Source organism: Callorhinchus milii, unplaced genomic scaffold, assembly GCF_018977255.1.
Source record: "Callorhinchus milii isolate IMCB2004 unplaced genomic scaffold, IMCB_Cmil_1.0 Scaffold1, whole genome shotgun sequence".
NCBI classification, from domain to species: domain Eukaryota; kingdom Metazoa; phylum Chordata; class Chondrichthyes; order Chimaeriformes; family Callorhinchidae; genus Callorhinchus; species Callorhinchus milii.
Window position 1 is genome coordinate 25400687 of NW_024704742.1, and position 19869 is coordinate 25420555.

General features: G+C 46.5%; 2 protein-coding genes across 2 annotated transcripts; both read right to left on the reverse strand.

Annotated features, from left to right (window-relative positions):
• Positions 1 to 752: 752 nt before the first annotated feature.
• On the reverse strand, positions 753 to 2282 carry drd5a (dopamine receptor D5a). Its single transcript, XM_007897345.1, has 2 exons — positions 1499 to 2282; positions 753 to 1342 (listed from the first exon to the last, which is right to left on the reverse strand). The coding sequence occupies exons 1-2, from the start codon at positions 2280 to 2282 to the stop codon at positions 753 to 755; spliced, it is 1374 nt and encodes a 457-aa protein (XP_007895536.1).
• An 8928-nt stretch (positions 2283 to 11210) lies between these two features.
• On the reverse strand, positions 11211 to 19665 carry otop1 (otopetrin 1). Its single transcript, XM_007897344.2, has 6 exons — positions 19290 to 19665; positions 18336 to 18472; positions 18180 to 18238; positions 14352 to 14482; positions 13258 to 14228; positions 11211 to 11895 (listed from the first exon to the last, which is right to left on the reverse strand). Exons 1-6 carry the CDS (start codon positions 19663 to 19665, stop codon positions 11725 to 11727), a joined length of 1845 nt encoding a protein of 614 aa, XP_007895535.1. The 3' UTR covers positions 11211 to 11724.
• Between the last annotated feature and the right edge of the window lie 204 nt (positions 19666 to 19869).

A 19869-nucleotide genomic window follows, 5' to 3' on the forward strand; every position in this document is an offset into this window, starting at 1 on the left:
GAGTAGTTTACAAAAACAACACACGAAAAACTGATGAGTGCGGGTGGGAGGATTGGGGGGTGATGGGGAGGATTGGGGGTAGTGGGAGGACTTGGGGTGTGGGAGATTGGGGGGTGTGGGGAGGATGGGGGGTAGTGGGAGGACTGGGGGTGTGGGAGGATTGGGGGTGGTGGGGAGGACTGGGGGTAGTGGGAGGATTGGGGGGTGATGGGGAGGATTGGGGGGTAGTGGGAGGACTGGGGGTATGGGAGGATTGGGGGGTGATGGGGAGGACTGGGGGTAGTGGGGGATGGGGGGTGATGGGAGGATTGGGTGTAGTGGGAGGACTGGGGGGGTAGTGGGAGGATTGGGGGGTAGTGGGAGGACTGGGGGGTAGTGGGAGGATTGGGGGGTAGTGGGAGGACTGGGGGTAGTGGGAGGATTGGGTGGGTAGGTGGTGGGGAGGATTGGGTGGGTGGGTGGGGGGTGGTGGGGAGGATTGGGGGGTGGGGTGGGGAGGATTGGGGGGTGGGTGGGGAGGATTGGGGGGTGGGGTGGGGAGGATTGGGGGGTGGGGTGGGGAGGATTGGGGGGGTGGGGGGGGAGGATTGGGGGGTGGGGTGGGGAGGATTGGGGGGTGGGGTGGGGAGGATTGGGGGGGTGGGTGGTGGGAAGGATTGGGGTGGGGTGTAGGTGTTTGTGTGTGTGTGTTTGTGTGCGTGAGTGTGAGAGAGAGACAGAGAGAGAACAGATCTCCTTTGCTTTTGTTTCTTTCAATGCAAACCGTTGAGGGTAAACGAAGTCACTTTGTCCGGGGACACGTCCGGCTCTGGGTCCAGACCGTAGAGCGGGGGGGAGTCGGTGGTGGCCGCCGCCGGGACCACCTGGTGACCGGCTGAGATCTGGGACATCCTGTCGAACATGTCCTCCCTGTCCTGGGCGCAGCTGCCCACGGCGTTGGGGATCATACTGACATAGGCGGCCACCATCTCCCGGTGAAACACCGTGTCCCGGTTGCAGGAGGCCAGCTCGTTGCTGAGGTTCACCGTCTCCACCGGGGTGGCCGAGCAGAGGCGGCGGCAGCCCAGGAGGCTGGAGAAGGCCTTGCGGAACTCGGCGTTGAACGCGTACACCACCGGGTTGAGGGTGGAGTTGGCCCAACCGCACCACACGAAGACGTCGAAGGTGGTGTCCCCCACGCAGGGCAGGCGGGAGGGGCCGCGCCGACAGAAGGGCACCAGGCAGTTCACCACGAAAAAGGGCAGCCAGCAGCACACGAACACCCCCATGATCACCGACAAGGTCTTCAGCACCTTGGTCTCTTTCCTGAAGGAGCTCTTCAGGGAATTGTGGTGCTGCTGCTGGTGTTGCTGCTGGTCCTGGTGCTGCTGCTGGTGCTGCTGGTGTCGCTGCTGGTGCTGCTGGTGTCGCTGCTGGTGCTGGTGCTGCTGCTGCTGGTCCTGGTGCTGCTGCTGGTCCTGGTGCTGCTGCTGGTCCTGGTGCTGCTGCTGGCGCGGATCTCGCTTGCTCCTGCGGCAGCTCTTGGCGTGTTCCGCCGCCCTCTCCAGCGAGGCGATCCTCCTGATCTGGATCTGGGCAATCCGGTAGATCCGGGTGTAGGTGACCAGCATGATGGCCACGGGGATGTAGAAGCTGATGAGCGACGAGGAGATGGCGTAAGTCCGGTTCAGGCTGGAGTCGCAGTTGGTGCCGCTGCCGCCGCCGCTGCTGGAGTTGAGCTGGGACACGGTGATGGTGGCGGCGGTGGCGGTGGCGGTGCGGGTCTGGTGCTGCTGCTGGTGGTGGCTGGTGGCTTTGTGCCAGTTCAGTTGCACGGGGATGAAGGAGATGAGGACCGAGAGAGCCCAGGTCACCCCGATCATCACGAACGCCAGCCTCCTGGTCATCTTGCGCTCGTAGCGAAACGGGCTGGAGATGGCCCAGTACCGGTCCAGGCTGATCACGCACAGGTTCAGGATGGAGGCGGTGGAGCACATGATGTCGAAGGCGATCCACACGTCGCAGAAAGCCCCGAAAGGCCAGTAGCCGGCCACCTCGGCCACCGCCTTCCAGGGCATGACCAGCAGGGCCACCAGCAGGTCGGAGAGGGCCAGCGAGACGATGAAGATGTTGGTGACTTTGGTGCGGAAGTGGCGGAATCTGAGCACCGCGGCGCACACCAGGGCATTGCCGAGCAGCGTGAAGAGGATGAGCAGGGACAGCAAACTCCCAGTCACTACACTGGCCGCCAGCTCCTTCCTCGGACCCCCTGTGGGCTCCTCATGCCCAGTCCTGTTGGACATGATTCCCGGCTGGAACACAAGACTCGTTGGATCTGCACACACCCCCCCCCCCCACCCCCCCCCACCTCCCTCACTCCCTCCCTCCCCTCCTCCTCCTCCTCCTCCTCTCCGGTTGCTCTTACATCCCCCGGTCACCGCCGCCCCGGACTCGGACAGGCGTCAAGGACCGGAGAAGCCGCAGCCGAAGAGACTTCATTGATTGGAAACGAGTCCGTATCAGGAGTCGCGGCTTTTACTGTGTCTCACGCGAAACCTCCTCATCCCCCTCCGCTCTCCCTGTCTCACTCACTCACTCACTCACTCACTCACTCACTCACTCACTCACTCACTCGCTCGCTCACTCACTCACTCACTCACTCAGTCGCTCGCTCACTCACTCACTCACTCACTCACTCACTGATCCACGTTTCTTCCTCTAAAGCGCAAACTTGAGTCGGAGCGGATTTTTGCACATTCCCCAACAGTCGGCGAGAGCTCCGACTCCGACTCCGACAGTAAAAACCAAATGCCTTCAACACACTGTGTGGGGGTGTGAGTCCCCGAGAGAGAGAGTATCCAGAGGCGAGACTGCGATACGGCAGCCACGGAGATCTGGGGGGGGGGTGAGGGGCAGGGGGGTGGGGTGCGGGGGTGGGGGGGTGGGGAGGGGGTGCGGGGGGGGAGGGGGGTGCGGGGGGTGGGGAGGGGGTGCGGGGGTGGGGAGGGGGTGCGGGGGTGGGGAGGGGGGTGCGGGGGGGTGAGGGGGGTGCGGAGGGGGTGAGGGGGGTGAGGTGGTGGGGGGGGGTGAGGGGAGGGAGGGGGTGAGGTGGTGGGGTGGGGTGAGGGGGTGGGGGAGGGGTGAGGGGGTGGGGTGAGGGGGTGGGTGAGGGGGTGAGGGGGTGGGGAGGGGGTGGGGTGGGGGAGGGGGTGAGGGGGTGGGGGGGGTGAGAGGGGGTGGGGAGGGGTGAGGGGTGGGGGAGGGTGAGGGGGTGGGGGAGGGGTGGGGGGGTGAGGGGTTGGGGAGGGGTGGGGTGGGTGAGGGGGGTGAGGGGTGGGGGGGGTGAGAGGGGAGGGGGGGATTAGGGGGTGGGGGTCATTTTGGGTACCAGAGGAAACAGAGAGAGAGCAAATCATTCATCTTCCAGATACCTTAGTGGATGCTCCATTTTGGTCCTTAGAAACGACCGACATAAAAGATATTAGGGAGAGGGGGGGGGGGGGTGGGGGGGGGGAGAGGGAGGGAGTGGGGGGGGGGGAGAGAGAGGGGGAGTGGGGGGGGGGGGGAGAGAGGGGGGGTGGGGGTGAGGGAGAGAGAGGGGGGGAGTGGGGGGAGGAGGGAGAGAGGGGGGGAGTGTGGGGAGAGGGAGAGAGAGGGGGAGTGTGTGTGGGGGGGAGAGGGAGAGAGAGGGGGGAGTGGGGGGGGGAGGGAGAGAGAGGGGGGAGTGAGGGGGGAGAGAGGGAGAGAGAGGGGGGGAGTGGGGGAGGGAGAGAGGGGGGGAGTGTGTGGGGGAGAGGGAGAGAGAGGGGGAGTGTGTGGGGAGAGGGAGAGAGAGGGGGAGTGTGTGGGGGAGAGGGAGAGAGAGGGGGGGAGTGGGGGTGTGCGTGGGGGAGGGAGAGAGAGGGGGGAGTGAGGGGGGGGAGGGAGAGAGAGGGGGGGAGTGAGGGGGGGAGAGGGAGAGAGAGGGGGGAGTGAGGGGGGGAGAGGGAGAGAGAGGGGGGGAGTGAGGGGGGGAGAGGGAGAGAGACAGAGTCCCACCACCGTTGATTCCGACAACGATTAAATCGCTTGAAGGCGAACGGGAAAGAAATAACCCCCAAACAATTAAACAATAAAGACCTTAAGAGCTGCAAAAACAGTGTCAGATGTTGCGCAAGTTATCCTCCCGTTTACTTCCCGAACGATTGACTTCAGTGCCCGGGAAAAAAACACACCACTTTCGTTATTCTGCCGCCGAGCGCTATCCCCTGAGAACAACAACAACAACAACAGGTGCCACTCGCGATCCTCCGGATCTTCCCGGATATCTAAGTCTCCTTCACTTATTCCCTGTCTCGCTCGATGGGCCGAGAGAGCAAAAGGGGAGGAAAGCATCAGCAATCCCAGACCAGAACCAGACCAGAACCAGAACCAGACCGGGAGCAAAACCGAACACCGTCAGCAGCACTCAGACCCGGTGCAGCGTCTGTGGTCCGGTCTCTGTTGCCAATACAGACTGGAGTCCCGTAGCTCAGTGGTTAGAGCACTCGCTTTGCAAGCGAGAGACCTGAGTTCAATTCCAGGCACAGGGCGAAACCTTGGGCAAGTTTCCTTACTCCACACAAAACCAAAAACAATAATAAATTGGTCATTTTCAATCTACCACTGTTTGTGGGACATTGCTGTGCGCAATTGGCTGCCACGTTCGCCCACAAATATACAGTCAATTCACTTTACAGTGTGTTCTGTGAAGCGCTTTGGGACGTCCTCACGACATGAAAAGCGCTATAACAAATGCAAGGATTATTATTATTATTATTCCCTGCGAATCCCACTCTGGTCCCGATGCTTTCCCAGCGTCAGCTGTCGACCAGAGCCTCGCCACAGGGAACCCGAAGCTGATAACCCCACGAAATGTACATTCCATTCACTTTACACTGTATTCTCTCTCTCTCTGAAGCCCCTCAAAAAACACACACACAGTCGGTTTACTTTAGGGTGTGTTCTGGAGGAGGGCACTGGGAGGGGGTTAGTGGGGTGGGGCAGGGTGGCCGAAGGCACTGTTGAAGGAACTTGAAGGAGACAAGCGAGGGGGTGAGGCGGTGGTGGTGGGTGGGGGGGGGGGGGCGGGGGTTTTTGCGGGATAGAGTTCCAGAGCGTGGGGGGCAGACATGCTGAATGGCCGATCGCGAATGCCCGGCAGGAAGTGCGGGGGACCTAAAGCGGGCTGGTGTCTGCCGAGAGGAGGGAGCGGACAGGCTGATGTGGGGTTATGAAGTCGGAGAGGTGGGGGAGAGCAAGACCGTGGAGCACCTTGAAGGTAAGAATGAAGGTTTTGTACTCGATTCTCTGAGGAATGGGGAGCCAGTGAAGCCGGGCAAGAACAGGGGTCATAGGTTCCCGGAGCCTGGTGCGGGAGAGGACACGCTCTGCCGCTTGTGGAGGGAGGAGTTGGGAAATCTGGAAATAAAGGAAAACACCATTCAAATTTGCAAAATAACAAAGCCTTCAAAAATCAATTCCACCCATTGCGCCTTCAATAAGCAAATCATAGTCTTCTTCTTAATCTGTCTAATTGTTCCCTTGCTTGCATCATGTCATTAGAAATCAAGATTGGGTGTTCCTCTTTACATTGCATTAGCTTTTCTAACATTGAGCGTAAGGGGAGCAATGGGTATTGTGAAATTAGATAAATCATTATTAATGTGAATCAAGTTTTCCACCCTTACGTTCTGTATCATATGATACTAAACTACCGTCGAGATTATGTTTATTTCATAATTGAGTATGAAGCAAAAATTGGGCCTATCAATTGCATACCCTAGCTCATCATATCTAAATGTCATAGCAGTCATCACAATACAATATTGTCCATTCCCCATGTATATTTCTTTCATTAACTCTTTCTTTACTTCAGTCAATTGAACCGAACAACTCAACACTCTTTTCCTCGCATCCCACATACATGTTACACACATACACACATACACACATACATAATAATCCCTCCAAAACCCAAAACAATAATAAATTGGTCATTTTCAATCTACGACTGTTTGTGGGACATTGCTGTGCGCAATTGGCTGCCGCGTTCGCCCACAAATATACAGTCAATTCACTTTACAGTGTGTTCTGTGAAGCGCTTTGGGACGTCCTCCCGACGTGAAAAGCGCTATATCAAATGCAAGGATTATTATTATTATTATTTTCCCCACATAATACGGTACACTGGTATATCCATTGATTACCCCTTTGAGAACAACAGTTGGTGATAGCCATTTCCCATTTAGCCCCACCCAATCTTTTTACCATTAATGAGGGTAATGATAAAAAAAGCACTTGCCTCACAAGTGAGAGATCTGGGTTTGATTCCCGGCAGGGCGAAACATTGGGCAAGTTTCCATACCCCCAATTTTTTTTAAAAAAATAATAAATTGGTCACTCAATTCCCTCTCTTTGTGAATTGCACCACGGGATCTTTAACATCATTGTAGAAAAAGTAATTTTAAATGAATTATTACCCCCAGAAAAACAATCTGCCAATCGACTAACAACCGAGTTCCTACTTACTGCTAGGTAAACAGAGGCATGTGGAGTAAGGAAACTCGCCCAACATTTCATCCTGCCGCGAATTCAACCCAGGTCCTCTCGCTGGTGAGGTGAGTGCCCTAACCACTAAGCTACAGGACTACACAAATGGTAACAGGCACTGAAGGAGGGGTTCATAGAAAAAACAACAAGTACACCTGTGACAGAAAGACCATCCCCCAGAAACCTACCAGGCCAGAAATTCAGCAGCAAACACCAGAGGAGGAACAGTATCAAATCAGGTACAGGCATGCCATCCAAATACTGGTCAGGCTCCTGAAGCAAAAATGAATCAGAACCCGGGCAACTGATCAACGTCACTTGTTATTTTCGAAAACAAAGGTAAATTAAAAAAAAAGATGTTGTATTCTTTGTAAATACAGGATATAGTTTTAAAGCCGGCATAACCAGGACACTAAAGACCCCCTGGGATGTAATGATTGATGTGGGGTGGAGATTGATGGACTTGTGAGCTGCTTTCTCGAATTCAATAAAATTCAACTTACTTAAAACAACACTTGTCTGTTACTCCACATATTACAGTTGTAGTGGCAAGTTAATAGCTTTTGCAAATATCTGGAAAGACTATTTAAACTGGTGACAATTGTCACAAATTTCCTGTTGCCTTCGATTGGTCTTGCTATTTGCACTTACCTTGATAGGTAAATCGTGCTCCATCACTTCCAAATTTTTATTTCTAGTATCCATGTCCACTTGCTGCAATTTTTCCCCATCCTAGTTTGATTTACTCTGAATACTATGTAATTTGCTGTCAAGTGTGCTGTCGAGTTCTTTGAGCCTTGACCAAATCCAATCGACTCGGTGACAACATACCACTTTCCCAATGTCCTGTTCTAACCAGTCTCAATTGGGTTTCTTAATTTCTTTGAGGGTTGATGGTCATTTAAAGAGATCTCTCCACAGGTATATAAATACCAGTAGTAGTACTACAGAATCCCAGTGGGATTGTCTATGCACAAACTGATTTTCGGGCACTCCTGGATTACCTATCGAGGTGAATGCAAATACCAAGACCATTGAAGCCAACAAGAAATTTGTGACAATTGGCACTCGTTTAAATTGGCTTTCCATCACTTGGTACTTGGTTACCTGTGAAATGCTTTGAGGAAACACTGACGTTCAAGGCATCAAATGCAAGGATTATTATTACTATTTATACTAGTCAGAGAGCATTTTGACTAGCTCTCATTTGTACCAAATACCCACCTGAGAGGAAGAGGTTTTAAATCAGATTTACTTTTTTTTTAGTAAACAGTTTTCTCTCCTCTTCTGAAGTGAAACATTTATTTTAACGATCGCTTCTCGGTCCTTTGTCTAACATCAGAACGCTGCGGATTGTTATTATTATTATCATCGACTGTGAAAAGTACATAGCACATCTTTCCAGTAGTGGGCTCTGAATGTATAAGCTGCACAGGCTTTCTGCAGGATTTGTTAAAGGTTTCCTTCATTCCGTGGACTCATTGCTGTGCTATACAAATGTAATCTTGTTGTTGTTGTTGAATGTACCATTAATGTTATTGAAATACTGTATCTTCAATCGCTGGAAAGTTCAGCGGTCAGTTTACCAAGGCATTAAATCGCTACAGGTCCAAGTGAGTGGATATTCATGAACTCTCAGAAAAAATGACAAAAATGCAAAGGGATAAAACATCAGAACTGCAGTATCTTGGGAACTGGCCTGACAGCTGCTTGGTAAGTTTCCTGAATACCAAAGCAGCGTGCTATATGCCCCAATTACATACTGAGTTTTGCTTTGGTGAGATATATTTGTTTTGTGAAACGCAAACATCAAACGTGTAGTATTATATGCCTAATTTCGCAGAAATGGACAGTTTGGCTTCAGCAGTATCAGTATTGCACCTTGCTGAATTTGGGATTTTAACAATCTGAACACACTAAATCACCTTTCACTTACGCTAACAGCAGAGATTGACCATCATGTCATTTATTTTCTATCGATGGAAATTTCACTGTCTATCAGTGGTCAACAAGCATTGCTCTATGGATGTGTCTGTCTGCCAGAAGAACATCCGGTTTCGGGAGTGCCAAAGGGCCTCCTTTGCCGAGCTTATGGTCAAGTCTGGAGCAGTTTTGACACAGGCACCAGAGATAAAAGAACAGTCTGTCATCACTGAATCCCTATGCTCAGAGCTCTATCTGTCCACTCACAAAGTGATTCATGCAGACTGTATAACTAATGAACATTTGAATCATGTTAACAATGTACCCCATTAGGGCTACGTGCTTGATGCAGTATAATCACACTATTCAAATAGCTTTATGGATGTTTGAGCCTGGAAAGACCAAGATCAATAGATTCGCAAAAAAATTTCGGTTCTGGAAGTTGAAAAGTTTTGAGAAATCAAAAGTAAAATTAATTGTCAATTCTACAAGATAAGGTAACAGGTTAATGTTTAAATCATAGCTAATGAAGTGTGGGGTTTATTTCCTCACTGTGGAATGAGATTCAGTGGTGACGGACTGTTCTTTTATCTCTGGTGCCTGTGTCAAAACTGCTCCAGACTTGACCATAAACTCGGCAAAGGAGGCCCTATGGCACTCCCGAAACCAGGTGTTCTTCTGGCAGAACGAGGGGACAGTGAGAGCCTGCCTCAGGCTTGCGCACGCTAGGATCAGTGACTATATACTGAGGGACAAGCTGAAGTTCGGCTCAACAACGGCAAAGGCCAGATGGGGCTTGACCCCGGTAGGAGCTGCTCCAGCACAACCCGCTCAGGGGGCACCCACCGAGTAGCCCACAAGCTCACCCAAAACTGATTGAAGTAACGGTGCAGAACGACACTCGAGATGTAACCAAAGAGCGTCCCGAAAATGTAAGTACAGTAAACATGTGCACGTACTGTGCACATCGGGTGCCTTCCGAAAGCGACAAGTGCACCTTATAGGGGTGTGTGTGGGCACAAACATGGATGTGGTGTACACAGGGACGACACCCAACTGTGTTAAAGGGAGTGTCCCGAAAAATGTGTGTGCAACCTATGTGCGGTGAAGGAATACACCGTGAACAACGGAATGTGTTTTGTATTGGGAGAAAGGAGAAAAATCGAAACAGAAGATGTGTTTCATTTGGGATTTCAGTTGTACTATATATTGTATTGATAAATAAAAATAAATTTTCAAAAAAAAGCTCCAGACTTGAATATAAAGGAAATAAACTTCTTCTAGTAGCACTGAACTCTTCCCAACCCACTCATACGATGAGGGAAAAACCGAACCATGGTTAAAGACTGCTATAAAATCAGTTCCCTTCAACTTCTCCGATTTCTAAGGGTAATCATGGGAAATTTCAGATCGTTTGAACTGCACAACTCAAATTTACTTTTCTGCCAATTGCATTCCACTAAAACCCATTGGCCAAGGATGTTCTAATCATGATTATAACCCAAAATGCTTTATCCCACATGTTTGAACTGAAGGGGCAGCGTCAACAAACCGATGCATCTGGTTACAGGAGATTATTGTGTAGACATTTGCTGGTGAAGTGAAATGAAGAGCTTGGGTGTTTTTTCTCCTTTCTCAGACGCTGAAGGAATGAACCAAGAAATGAAAGAACGCGATTGCCCCCTAGTGCAATGTCCAAACACTGCACTGAGCGATTGGGATATACAGTAGCTACATTTTTTGATAGCTACCAAACTTCCAATACCTCGAGAAATATGATAGTATTGTGCAATTCCTCCCCGTGTATCACTGCGGGTAAAAGGACTTTCTGCCATTGATCAGCTACCCTGCATGTGGGGCTCAGCCACTGGTTTATAAATGCAAGTTGCTGTTGTTGCTTGCTTCATCGCTGTTTGTAGATTACTCGAACTTTTCATTTTCTTGTGTTGTTCACAGTATTTTCTTGCAGTTATTCATCAAATTTGAACATTGCTTTTTTTCCTGGATGATTTGTTTTTTAGTTACTAATTTGGGATTTTTCATTTTTTTCGGGATTTTTTCTGTTTTCTTTGTTTTAATAAACTGTATTTATAATAATATTGACGCATCGCAAAGTCCCTTGCAGTGATTTGCTATCAAATGTAGTGACTGTACTTTTAGGCCAACTCAGCAGACAACTTGTGGAGTCCTGTAGCTCAGTGGTTAGAGCACTCGCTTTGCAAGTGAGAGACCTGAGTTCAACTCCAGGCAGGGCGAAACCTTGGGCAAGTTTCCTTACTCCACACGCCTAATAATAATCCCTCCAAAAAACAAAAACAATAATAAATTGGTCATTTTCAATCTACGACTGTTTGTGGACATTGCTGTGCGCAATTGGCTGCCGCGTTCGCCCACAAATATACAGTCAATTCACTTTACAGTCTATTCTGTGAAGCGCTTTGGGACGTCCTCCCGACGTGAAAAGCGCTATATCAAATGCAAGGATTATTATTATTATTATTATTATTATAACTTGTAAACAAGGTCACACAAACCACCATGAAGTGAATGGCCAATTTATCTAGAATCGTCTTCTCTTTTTGAGGAGTGTCATGGGATCTTTGCCATTAAATGAAGTAAATCAATATGAAATTCCTGATTTGAAAACATCAATGGATGAAATAAAATAATAATAATAATACAATACAAGATTACATTCGTATAGCGTCTTTCATTTCAGGAAAACATCCCAAGGCGCTGATAGACATGGGATTCCACACATCACAGAATACAATAAATACATTGTGCTGCCATAAGGATTTGCAGGTATTGTATTTAAGATTTAAATCAGGTTCTAACTTCCATCACTCTAGATCCAATACAAAACAAACGTTTAAAAATGTTTAAAAAATAAATCGAATTGTACGTACAAAAAGGGTTATAACTATTTGAAGAAAAGTTGCAGATAAGTGTGGTTACTATAATTTATAGAATTATACAAATTTAGCAAGGAGGCATTATATTGTTTCTAGCAATTTTGTTGTGTATTGTCATCAGTTTCTGTTGCTTGTAAAACGTTATCAGAAAAAGCCCAAATGAAAAGAGTCTAACCCTTTATATTAAAATATGCAGTTTTCCTTTGCATAATACAAGATACAATATAATTTAAGATTTGTAATTGTATCACAGTAAAACACTAAAAAGACAGATTATGTATAAAATCCAATATACTAACTTAGATGGCCTTAAAAATCAATCCACATTAATTATTAATTAACTTAAACAGAATATCTCAAAAAGTGCTGCAGATGAATGCATGCGGTAAAAAATAGCAAAGGGCATTGCAATGTTTACAACTAGAATCCACATTTCAAAACCATAAACCTTTTCTTCCAAGCCACTGTCAAATTGGGGCCGAGCTCCAAAAGCTGCAAGTATCCAAAACTTTAAAAGAAAAGAAAAACAAAATTTAGAACCTGTGTGTAGATCAACAATTGTCATTATCAAATAGTAACTCGCTGATGATAAAATCTTACGGACAACGTCACCTGCAAGAAATAAAAAGCATTATCTTTATGACAGTGGCAATTTTTTTAGCCTTTGAATATAATCAGTAGCTATGCTACTGTGTTTACATTTAACGAACAACAACCTAATTTATATAGAGTCCCTCACGCAGAGTAGCATCCCAGAGTGCTTGACAGTGGCGGAGCATGGCACCGAGCTGGGAGGAGTGGCCCTAAATACAGTTGAATAGGAAGGTCTTCAGGCGCGACCGGAAAATGGGGAAGGATGGGGCAAGGCAGAGAGATTAAGGGAAAGACTTCCAGAGTTTCAGGGCATAGTGGCTGAAAGTTTGGCCATTGATGGTGGAATGGAGGGCATGAGGGATGAGAATTAATACCATGGTTTAAGTACTGAAGCAGTTTTTGCCAATACAGGTAATTCCCTGTACTGTACAATAATGCTATCAACATTTGTTCATGACATTGTAAAACTAGGTTGATAACCCCTGCCACCCCCTTGACTTTGGTGTATATTGTCATTCCTGGATGAACATCTTTCTGGATAATTGTATATTAAATCAACTGCAACTTTTATTATTTCCAAATAAGGCTTTATAAAAGTTTAAATAATTCTTAGTTCACATTTTAATCGTTTGTATTATCTTTATAAAGATATTTGATGTGTTAATAGAAATAAATCCATGTATTTGATATAGTGACTTATCACATCTTTAAGATTCTCAAAATGCTTCACTGGATTTACTGTAGTGTAGTGGCTGTGTAATTTGAAGGCAAAGCTGGCAGCCAATGTCTCATAAATCGCCATGAAGTGAGTGATCAATTTGATTTTGAGTGATCAAACAGATTTAAGTGCTTTGAGACACTGCCTTGTTCGGAGGGCGCTATATAAGTGCAAACTGTTGTTGATTTGCAGGATTGTTGGCCGACAAACCAACTGGAGAAACTCTCTTCTCTGATCAAGTGGTGTCAATAGATCTTTAAGGTCCACCTGAACAGGCAGATGGGACGTTTAACAGCTCATCCCAAACACAGCACCTCTGACAATACAGTGATCCCTATCCAGCATCTTCAGAAATACTTTACCTGAGTACATACATGTTATGATCTCCATGTTGAGTATGCCATATTTTGAAGACACGTTTAAACATTCATCAAATTAGAAGTTACTGAGTAAAGAAAGGTTGGAGGGAAGGGGCAATAAGGGTGGTACTTATGAATGAAAACTGAAGAGATTTTTCACTTATTTTTAAAATGCAATGTTTTGCTAAATTTCTCTCACCGAAATATTGCACAGGAATAAAAAGGCAGCAACATTCTTGGTGAACTGTCTTTCCTTGCTCAGTTTTTCCGACTTCCTTAAGCTTGAGTGAGGAGGAGGAGGAGAAGGAGGAGGAGAAGAAGAAGCAGAGTCTTGAGAAAGACTCAGGTCACTATTGTATCCCTCGCTGTTCTCAACCCAATCGCAGGAAGGTTTGGACAGAGAAACGCACTGAGGAGTTGAGCAGGACGACTGGTTATCCGAAGTCTCAAAGGCTTTGTTGAGGATCCCGCAGTATGAACATGTCAGAGGGAGATTATTGGAACTCGATACTGTGAATATCCCTTGAATCATCCCCACTTCCCCATCCGTTTCACCATGTTTCCGATAAAGGGATTCAATTATAAACAGGTTCTGTAGGTATTTCTCAATGATGACCAGGACAGAGAATGACAAGTTCAGCCAAGTGTGAGGGGGCTGTGTTTCCCCACAAACAGCAGCCACGATGGAACACCAGGACATAAACCAAGACGCACATGCTGTGCTCACCAGCAGATTGCCATCCAACTTCCTGGTGGGGTTTTTGCAATAATCCAGGGATCTTTTGTCAACTCTATAAATGACCAGACCGGCTGCAGCTGCTGCAGACATTAAGCAAAGCACCGTGATACCGTATAGATAAAACATAGCTACAGCTGACACTCGCTGCTCTGTTGAATGTCCCACCTGTGAGCTGTACACAATGAGAATCCCTATTGTGGCTGCCAGCACTGAAGTTCCCAGAACTGGACCTGCCATTACACTGTAGGTCCTAAAGGTAACCTTCAGAGCTCTGTGCTCTTCCAGGGTGCGCCCAACGTTCTTCCACATAACATAAAACATGGCAGATGCAAAGACGTGGAACTCAATGTTGAAAGGGTACATATAATGGGAACTGTTGTAGAAAATAGCGCAGGCATTTGTATTGCAGCTGCAATTTGGTCCAGTGTCATCTACAAAGAAATGGAATAAAGCATTAACACAGATTATTCTAAAACAAAACACATATCAAATTGCGTGGCTGGCTGGCACTTACATGACCTCTTATTTTTTCTGTTCAAGGCTTAAACCCTTACCCACTGTGATATTTGCGAAGCCCAATGCTGTAAGTCGCCTTTTGTGGTCTATCAGCTGATGCTTTGACTCTGAGACTACACCGTTCACCCACAACAGCAGGTTTGTGAAGACGGCATGAATCATTCCAAACCTAAAGACAAATATCTGTTTGTGATCCGTACTAAAAGCAGTACATAAAACCAGAGCTCAAAGCAAGATAATATAGTCAATTCACTTTACAGTATACTATAGGGACATAAGAACATAGGCCCAGGAGTAGGCTATTCAGCCCCTTGAGCATGTTTCACCATGGCTCACCTGTATCTCAATTCCAAATACCCGCCTTTATTCTGTGAAGTGCTTTGTGACGTCTCAATTACGTGATAAGACGTTATATCAAATGCAAGGATTGTTATTATTATCTGGGTTTCATTGATAATAATTGTATTCCCTGAACATCAATATCTGTTAAAGACAAGATCAGGTTCCTTTAATTATATTACCGGGGGGGGGGGGGGGGTGGGGTTTGTGGGGTAGGGTTACCACTTCAGTTGCAAGTCTGATTACAAATATCAAATTGATATTGTAATTTGATCTGCTCTGCCTTCCCCCACCTCCGCAACATCCCCCGGCTCCGACACTGTGTCACACCATAGGCCGCCAAAACCCTCACACATGCCTTCATTACATCGAGGCTCGACTATGCAAACTCACTGCTTGTCGGCCTTCCCAACTCCTCCCTCCACAGACTGCAGATCATCCAGAACTCCGCAGTCTGTGTCCTCTCCCGCACTAGGCTCCATGACCCTATCACCCCCATCCTCGCCCACTCCACTGGCTTCCCATCACACAGAGGATACAGTTCAAGATCCTGGTCCTCACTTTCAAAGCCCTCCACAGTCTTGCTCCCCCTACCTCTGTGACTTCCTAACTCCCTACCACCCTGTTCGCTCCCTCCGCTCAGCGGGCTCCAGCCTGCTTCATGTCCCCCACGTTGTTTGCCCCACTATCGTCAGGCGGGCCTTCTGCCCTCTGCACCTACTCTCTGGAACTCTATCCCGCAGTCCCTCCGTCTCGCCCCCTCCCTCGCCACCTTCAAGGCCCACCTCAAGACCCTCCTCTTCGACCGTGCTTTCGATCTCCCTGCTTACGCCCCTGCCCTCCACCCTCCCCCATCCCGACCCTCAGCTTGTGTCCGTAACTCTGTCTGTCCAGCGCCTTGAGATGTCCTCCCGACGTGAAAGGCGCTATACAAATGTAATTTTGTTGTTGTTGTTGTAAATTGATCACTGAACCAATATTTTTAACTCAGCTATTTGACCAATACTTTCAGTGCACAGTAGTATTTTACACCCTTGGCGATTTAAAAATATGTACAATTTACAAATATAAATAGTCACATTAGACACCAAATAACGAGGAAAAAATACTTTAAAAGATACATTATTACAAGTTACTTCTGAAATTGATTTTTATGTGCATGTCATGCATATGTATCATTTATATTATCATACGATTATTTGTATCATTCTAAAGTGCTCTTTAAATTCAGGTGCATTCACAATCTAACTGCAATAATTTGAGCATCCAGTAACGCTAGAGTAAAAATGAGCCTTTGTTACATTTTTTTTAGAGAGCGCTGTCTTTGAAAATATAACTGGAAGAAATATAACTGCCAAAAAATGTGTATTTTAAATTACTTTTTAATTTAACAAATTCATACTGTTTTTAAGCCATTTTGCGAGTCTGTCTCCACTTGCTGCAGCCTTCATCAATTACCTTCTGTAACTCTCAATTGTGCTGGACTGATGATAAGGGAGTGACATTTATGGGAGACTGCTGTGCGCAATTGGCTGCCTCATTTCGCCCACAAAATATACAGTCATTTCACTTTGCAGTATATCCTGTGAAGCGCTTTGAGAGGTCTTGAAGGCGTGATAAGGCGCTATATTAAATGCAAGGATTATTATTATATGGGAAGGAAGAATGGCAATGAAAACCCTTGCATTTACATGGATTTACAGGTGTCAGACTGGATCAATTGGTATCACTCTTGCTTTTGAATCTGAAAGTTGTGACTTGGAGCTCATTAGGGAGCGAGACACTGGGTGGAGGAGGGGTTGTATTATAGGAGGTGGTGTCCCTCAGATGAGACTATCTGCCAATTCAGGTGAACGTTAAAGATCCTATGATACTATTTCAAAAAACATTTCTTCCAGTGTCCTGGACAACCAATCTACCAAATTATAAAATTGATCATTCACTTCCTAGTTGTGGGGCTTTGCTGCGAGCAAATTGGCTGCTCTATTGGCCTGCAAAGACAATCACTACACTACAAAAATTATTTACATTTATACAGTGCCTTTCGCATGGGGAGAATCTCTCAAAGCCCTTAAATCACAAGAAAAAAAACTATGTGAAGCGCTTTGAGATGTTTGTTTGTGATAAGAGCTATGTGATGGATTTATTAAGACACAGTACTAATAAAAAGAGAATTTCATTGTGACAACATCTGGGTTGAGGTGAAGCTGTAATTAAATAATTCTGTTGGGAGAATCACACCTATGTTCATGTTATACAACCATGGTAGTATTAATTATTTAGAGTGCCATGTCCCTGTTTATATGTCAGGGCACAGGAATGTGGTAACTATTTCCACTGTTAGTCTGAATAAAGGACATTGGCACCTGTAGTGAATAACCCGAGTGGCCTTTTTTTTTGCATATCAAGTGGCATAAAACGGAAGTATCTATATCACAAAGAAAGGTATCGCCCAGTTGGCTCTATTGAGAAAAACGGAAAAAGTCTGGAGAAGCTGTCCCAGGGTTACCAATGGACAATGACAAGTCAGCGATTGTCTAACGTGTGCGCCAGCAACACAGTCAATTCTGCACTGGAATAGTTGCTTACAGGGGAATGAGTCACTGGGATAATTCTGCAAGTCCCGCTTCTTGGTTTAGATTGGAAAGATGCCTTAGAAATTGACACTCTCATCAGGATAGGTAGAAAAGTAGAACTGGTTAGGAAAAGAGAAAATAAAAAAAGGAGAAAATAGGGAAAGGGGAAGATAGGAAGAACAGATGGGCAAATGTAGTGTTTAAAATGTTTTCTTTATTTTGAATTGAATAGTGTAGATTTTTATATTTAATTTGAGTGAGTTTAGGCTATTACAGCAATAAAGCTGATGTTCACATACTTTATGGCTACTTTTTCACCAGCTGTCAAGTCTAACGTTAAAGTACATCTTGTGATTAATGGCTGTTAATAGCAGTCCTGCTAAGTTTGCTTTTGAAGAATAAGGAGTTTCTTCAGTTTGTTCTGACTAATATCCCTCCCTCAACTAAATTCATGTCAAAGCATTCAGAATAATTTGCTACTCTTCTCATTGTTGTTGGTGGGACCTTGTTACCTCAAAATATCTGCCCATTTTCCCACATAACAGTGCAAGTCATTTCTAAGTGCTCTCTCATTTTGTAAGGCGCTTCCAGGAGTTCATTTTGGTGAAAGATTCAAGTAATGGGAAGACGATAATGAACGGATTGCATTTTCGTTTCACTTGTGAGTCTCTAAAAGATCAATGCAGACAACTGACTGGGGATTTAATCAGTTATGAGATCTTAATGTGTGTCTCACCTTTGAAACAGAGTTCCAGACATAATGTACATAGTGTGTGCAGACAGTTGCTCTGTCAGATCTCTGTAGCACTGGATTAATACATGGAATATAAAGGACTGTGATTTATTTAGGCCATATGGAGTGTTGAAATCTTTTAAACGTCTTGTGTCAGTAAACGCATAATCTAAAAGAAGTGTAACAAGTACAGAGAGTAGAATTTCACTTAACGTTACCTTTCAAAGGCTTGGAAAGTTTGAATGACATCCTTTGCATGAAACCACAGGAAATACACCTGCAGATAAAATGTACACATATATATTTACAAAAGAGAAAAATACATTATTATTCCAAATAATAATGCAATAACAAGCTGAAAGCAGTAAGTGTACCTGGGAGATGGTGTGCACTGCATGTACAACGGGAAAGACACCTTTAGCAGCAGTGAGACACCTCGAGTATCCAATGTAGTATCCAATTTTAAACACATCCAGCACTAAACTCAAGATGCCAAACAAGATTAACCCACCTAGTAATGAAATGCACAAGATCATAACACAGGATTGAAGGAAACACAAACCCGCCTTAGAGAATGGTCTCACCATGTCATGCAAGTCACTAGTTTCAGGCTCAGAGCATTTCCCTAAATTCATACCTGACTTTCGATCAACAGGTTTAGTTCCATGAACTCAGCAGGTGACTGGCACAGACCCGTTTAGCCCGTCGTCGCTTTAACCCCATCCTCTCAACCATCAGCACAACATCAAACAAATCACTTAGATATATTTCAAGCGCCATCCTTGACAGTCACTGTGCTGCTGAGCTGACCTCGCTTCTCCAAACATCCCAAAATGTTCTTAGTTTATATCTAGAACAACGTCGGGTTGTCGTCGTTGCAAATTATTCCAAAGACTCATGATCCAAGTCTACAAACACACGTTAAAACAAAGTCCCAAAACAAAACTTGGGACGTCCTCCTGACGTGAAAGGCGCTTTATAAATGGAATCTTGTTGTTGTTGTGTACATATGTAAATATACACACATGTACACAACGTGCACACACACACACAGTAATAGACCTGCGACCATAACACCTTCATAAAGCATAAGGTTTTGAGAATAATCCCAGCCTAATTTCACATTCCCACTATTGGGTCACCGCAAATTAGACCGATGCTGTCAATAAAGCAGATGGCATGTGATTTTGTTTTGTTTTCCGCATGCAAAATGATCTACTCTACAATACTTCACAGAGCTGTGAACAACCACTTGCGCGCAGCTCAAGTCCCAGTGAAGTTCACCGCCGCCTGGACTTGCTTTGCCATGTACCGTGTTTATACTCTACCTCTCAGCCACCTCGCCCCAGCGTGGGCATCTTTAGAACTGACCACCCCTTTCTGTCTGTGTTTCATTAAGGAGTAGCAGAGCATCCATGCCAGCTGCATCGCCATGGCAGTGCTGAGATAGGCTAAGACATGCTCCTGTGCCACTCCGGCTCTGTGAAACAGCATTGCCAGGGTCAGCACCAGACCCAGCACGAACACATTGACGCCGTACTGAGCACTCAGGGTGGCAGCGCTGCTCAGGGGGTAGTTGTCTGACAAGGAGATGGTAAAACTGCCGAAGCCTCGATCTTCCACCTTGGGGCCGGTCATTGGGTTGTGGTCGGAGGAGCGAGGCTTTCTGTGGCACAAAACCTCCAACCTGCCCTGGTCATCCATCCCCAGCTCTAGCCTCTGGGGTACAAGGACACACTGTGATCTGCAAAGAGAGAGAGAGAGAGAAACATCACTTGACATAATAAGGTAGTGGTTTAATCCTTTCTATCCTTTATTAAAGCTGAACTCATCCAGATAAGCAAGGAATGTTGGTGGTATTTCCCTGACACTGTTAACAGTTTTTTTGAGTCACTATTAACCCAGTAA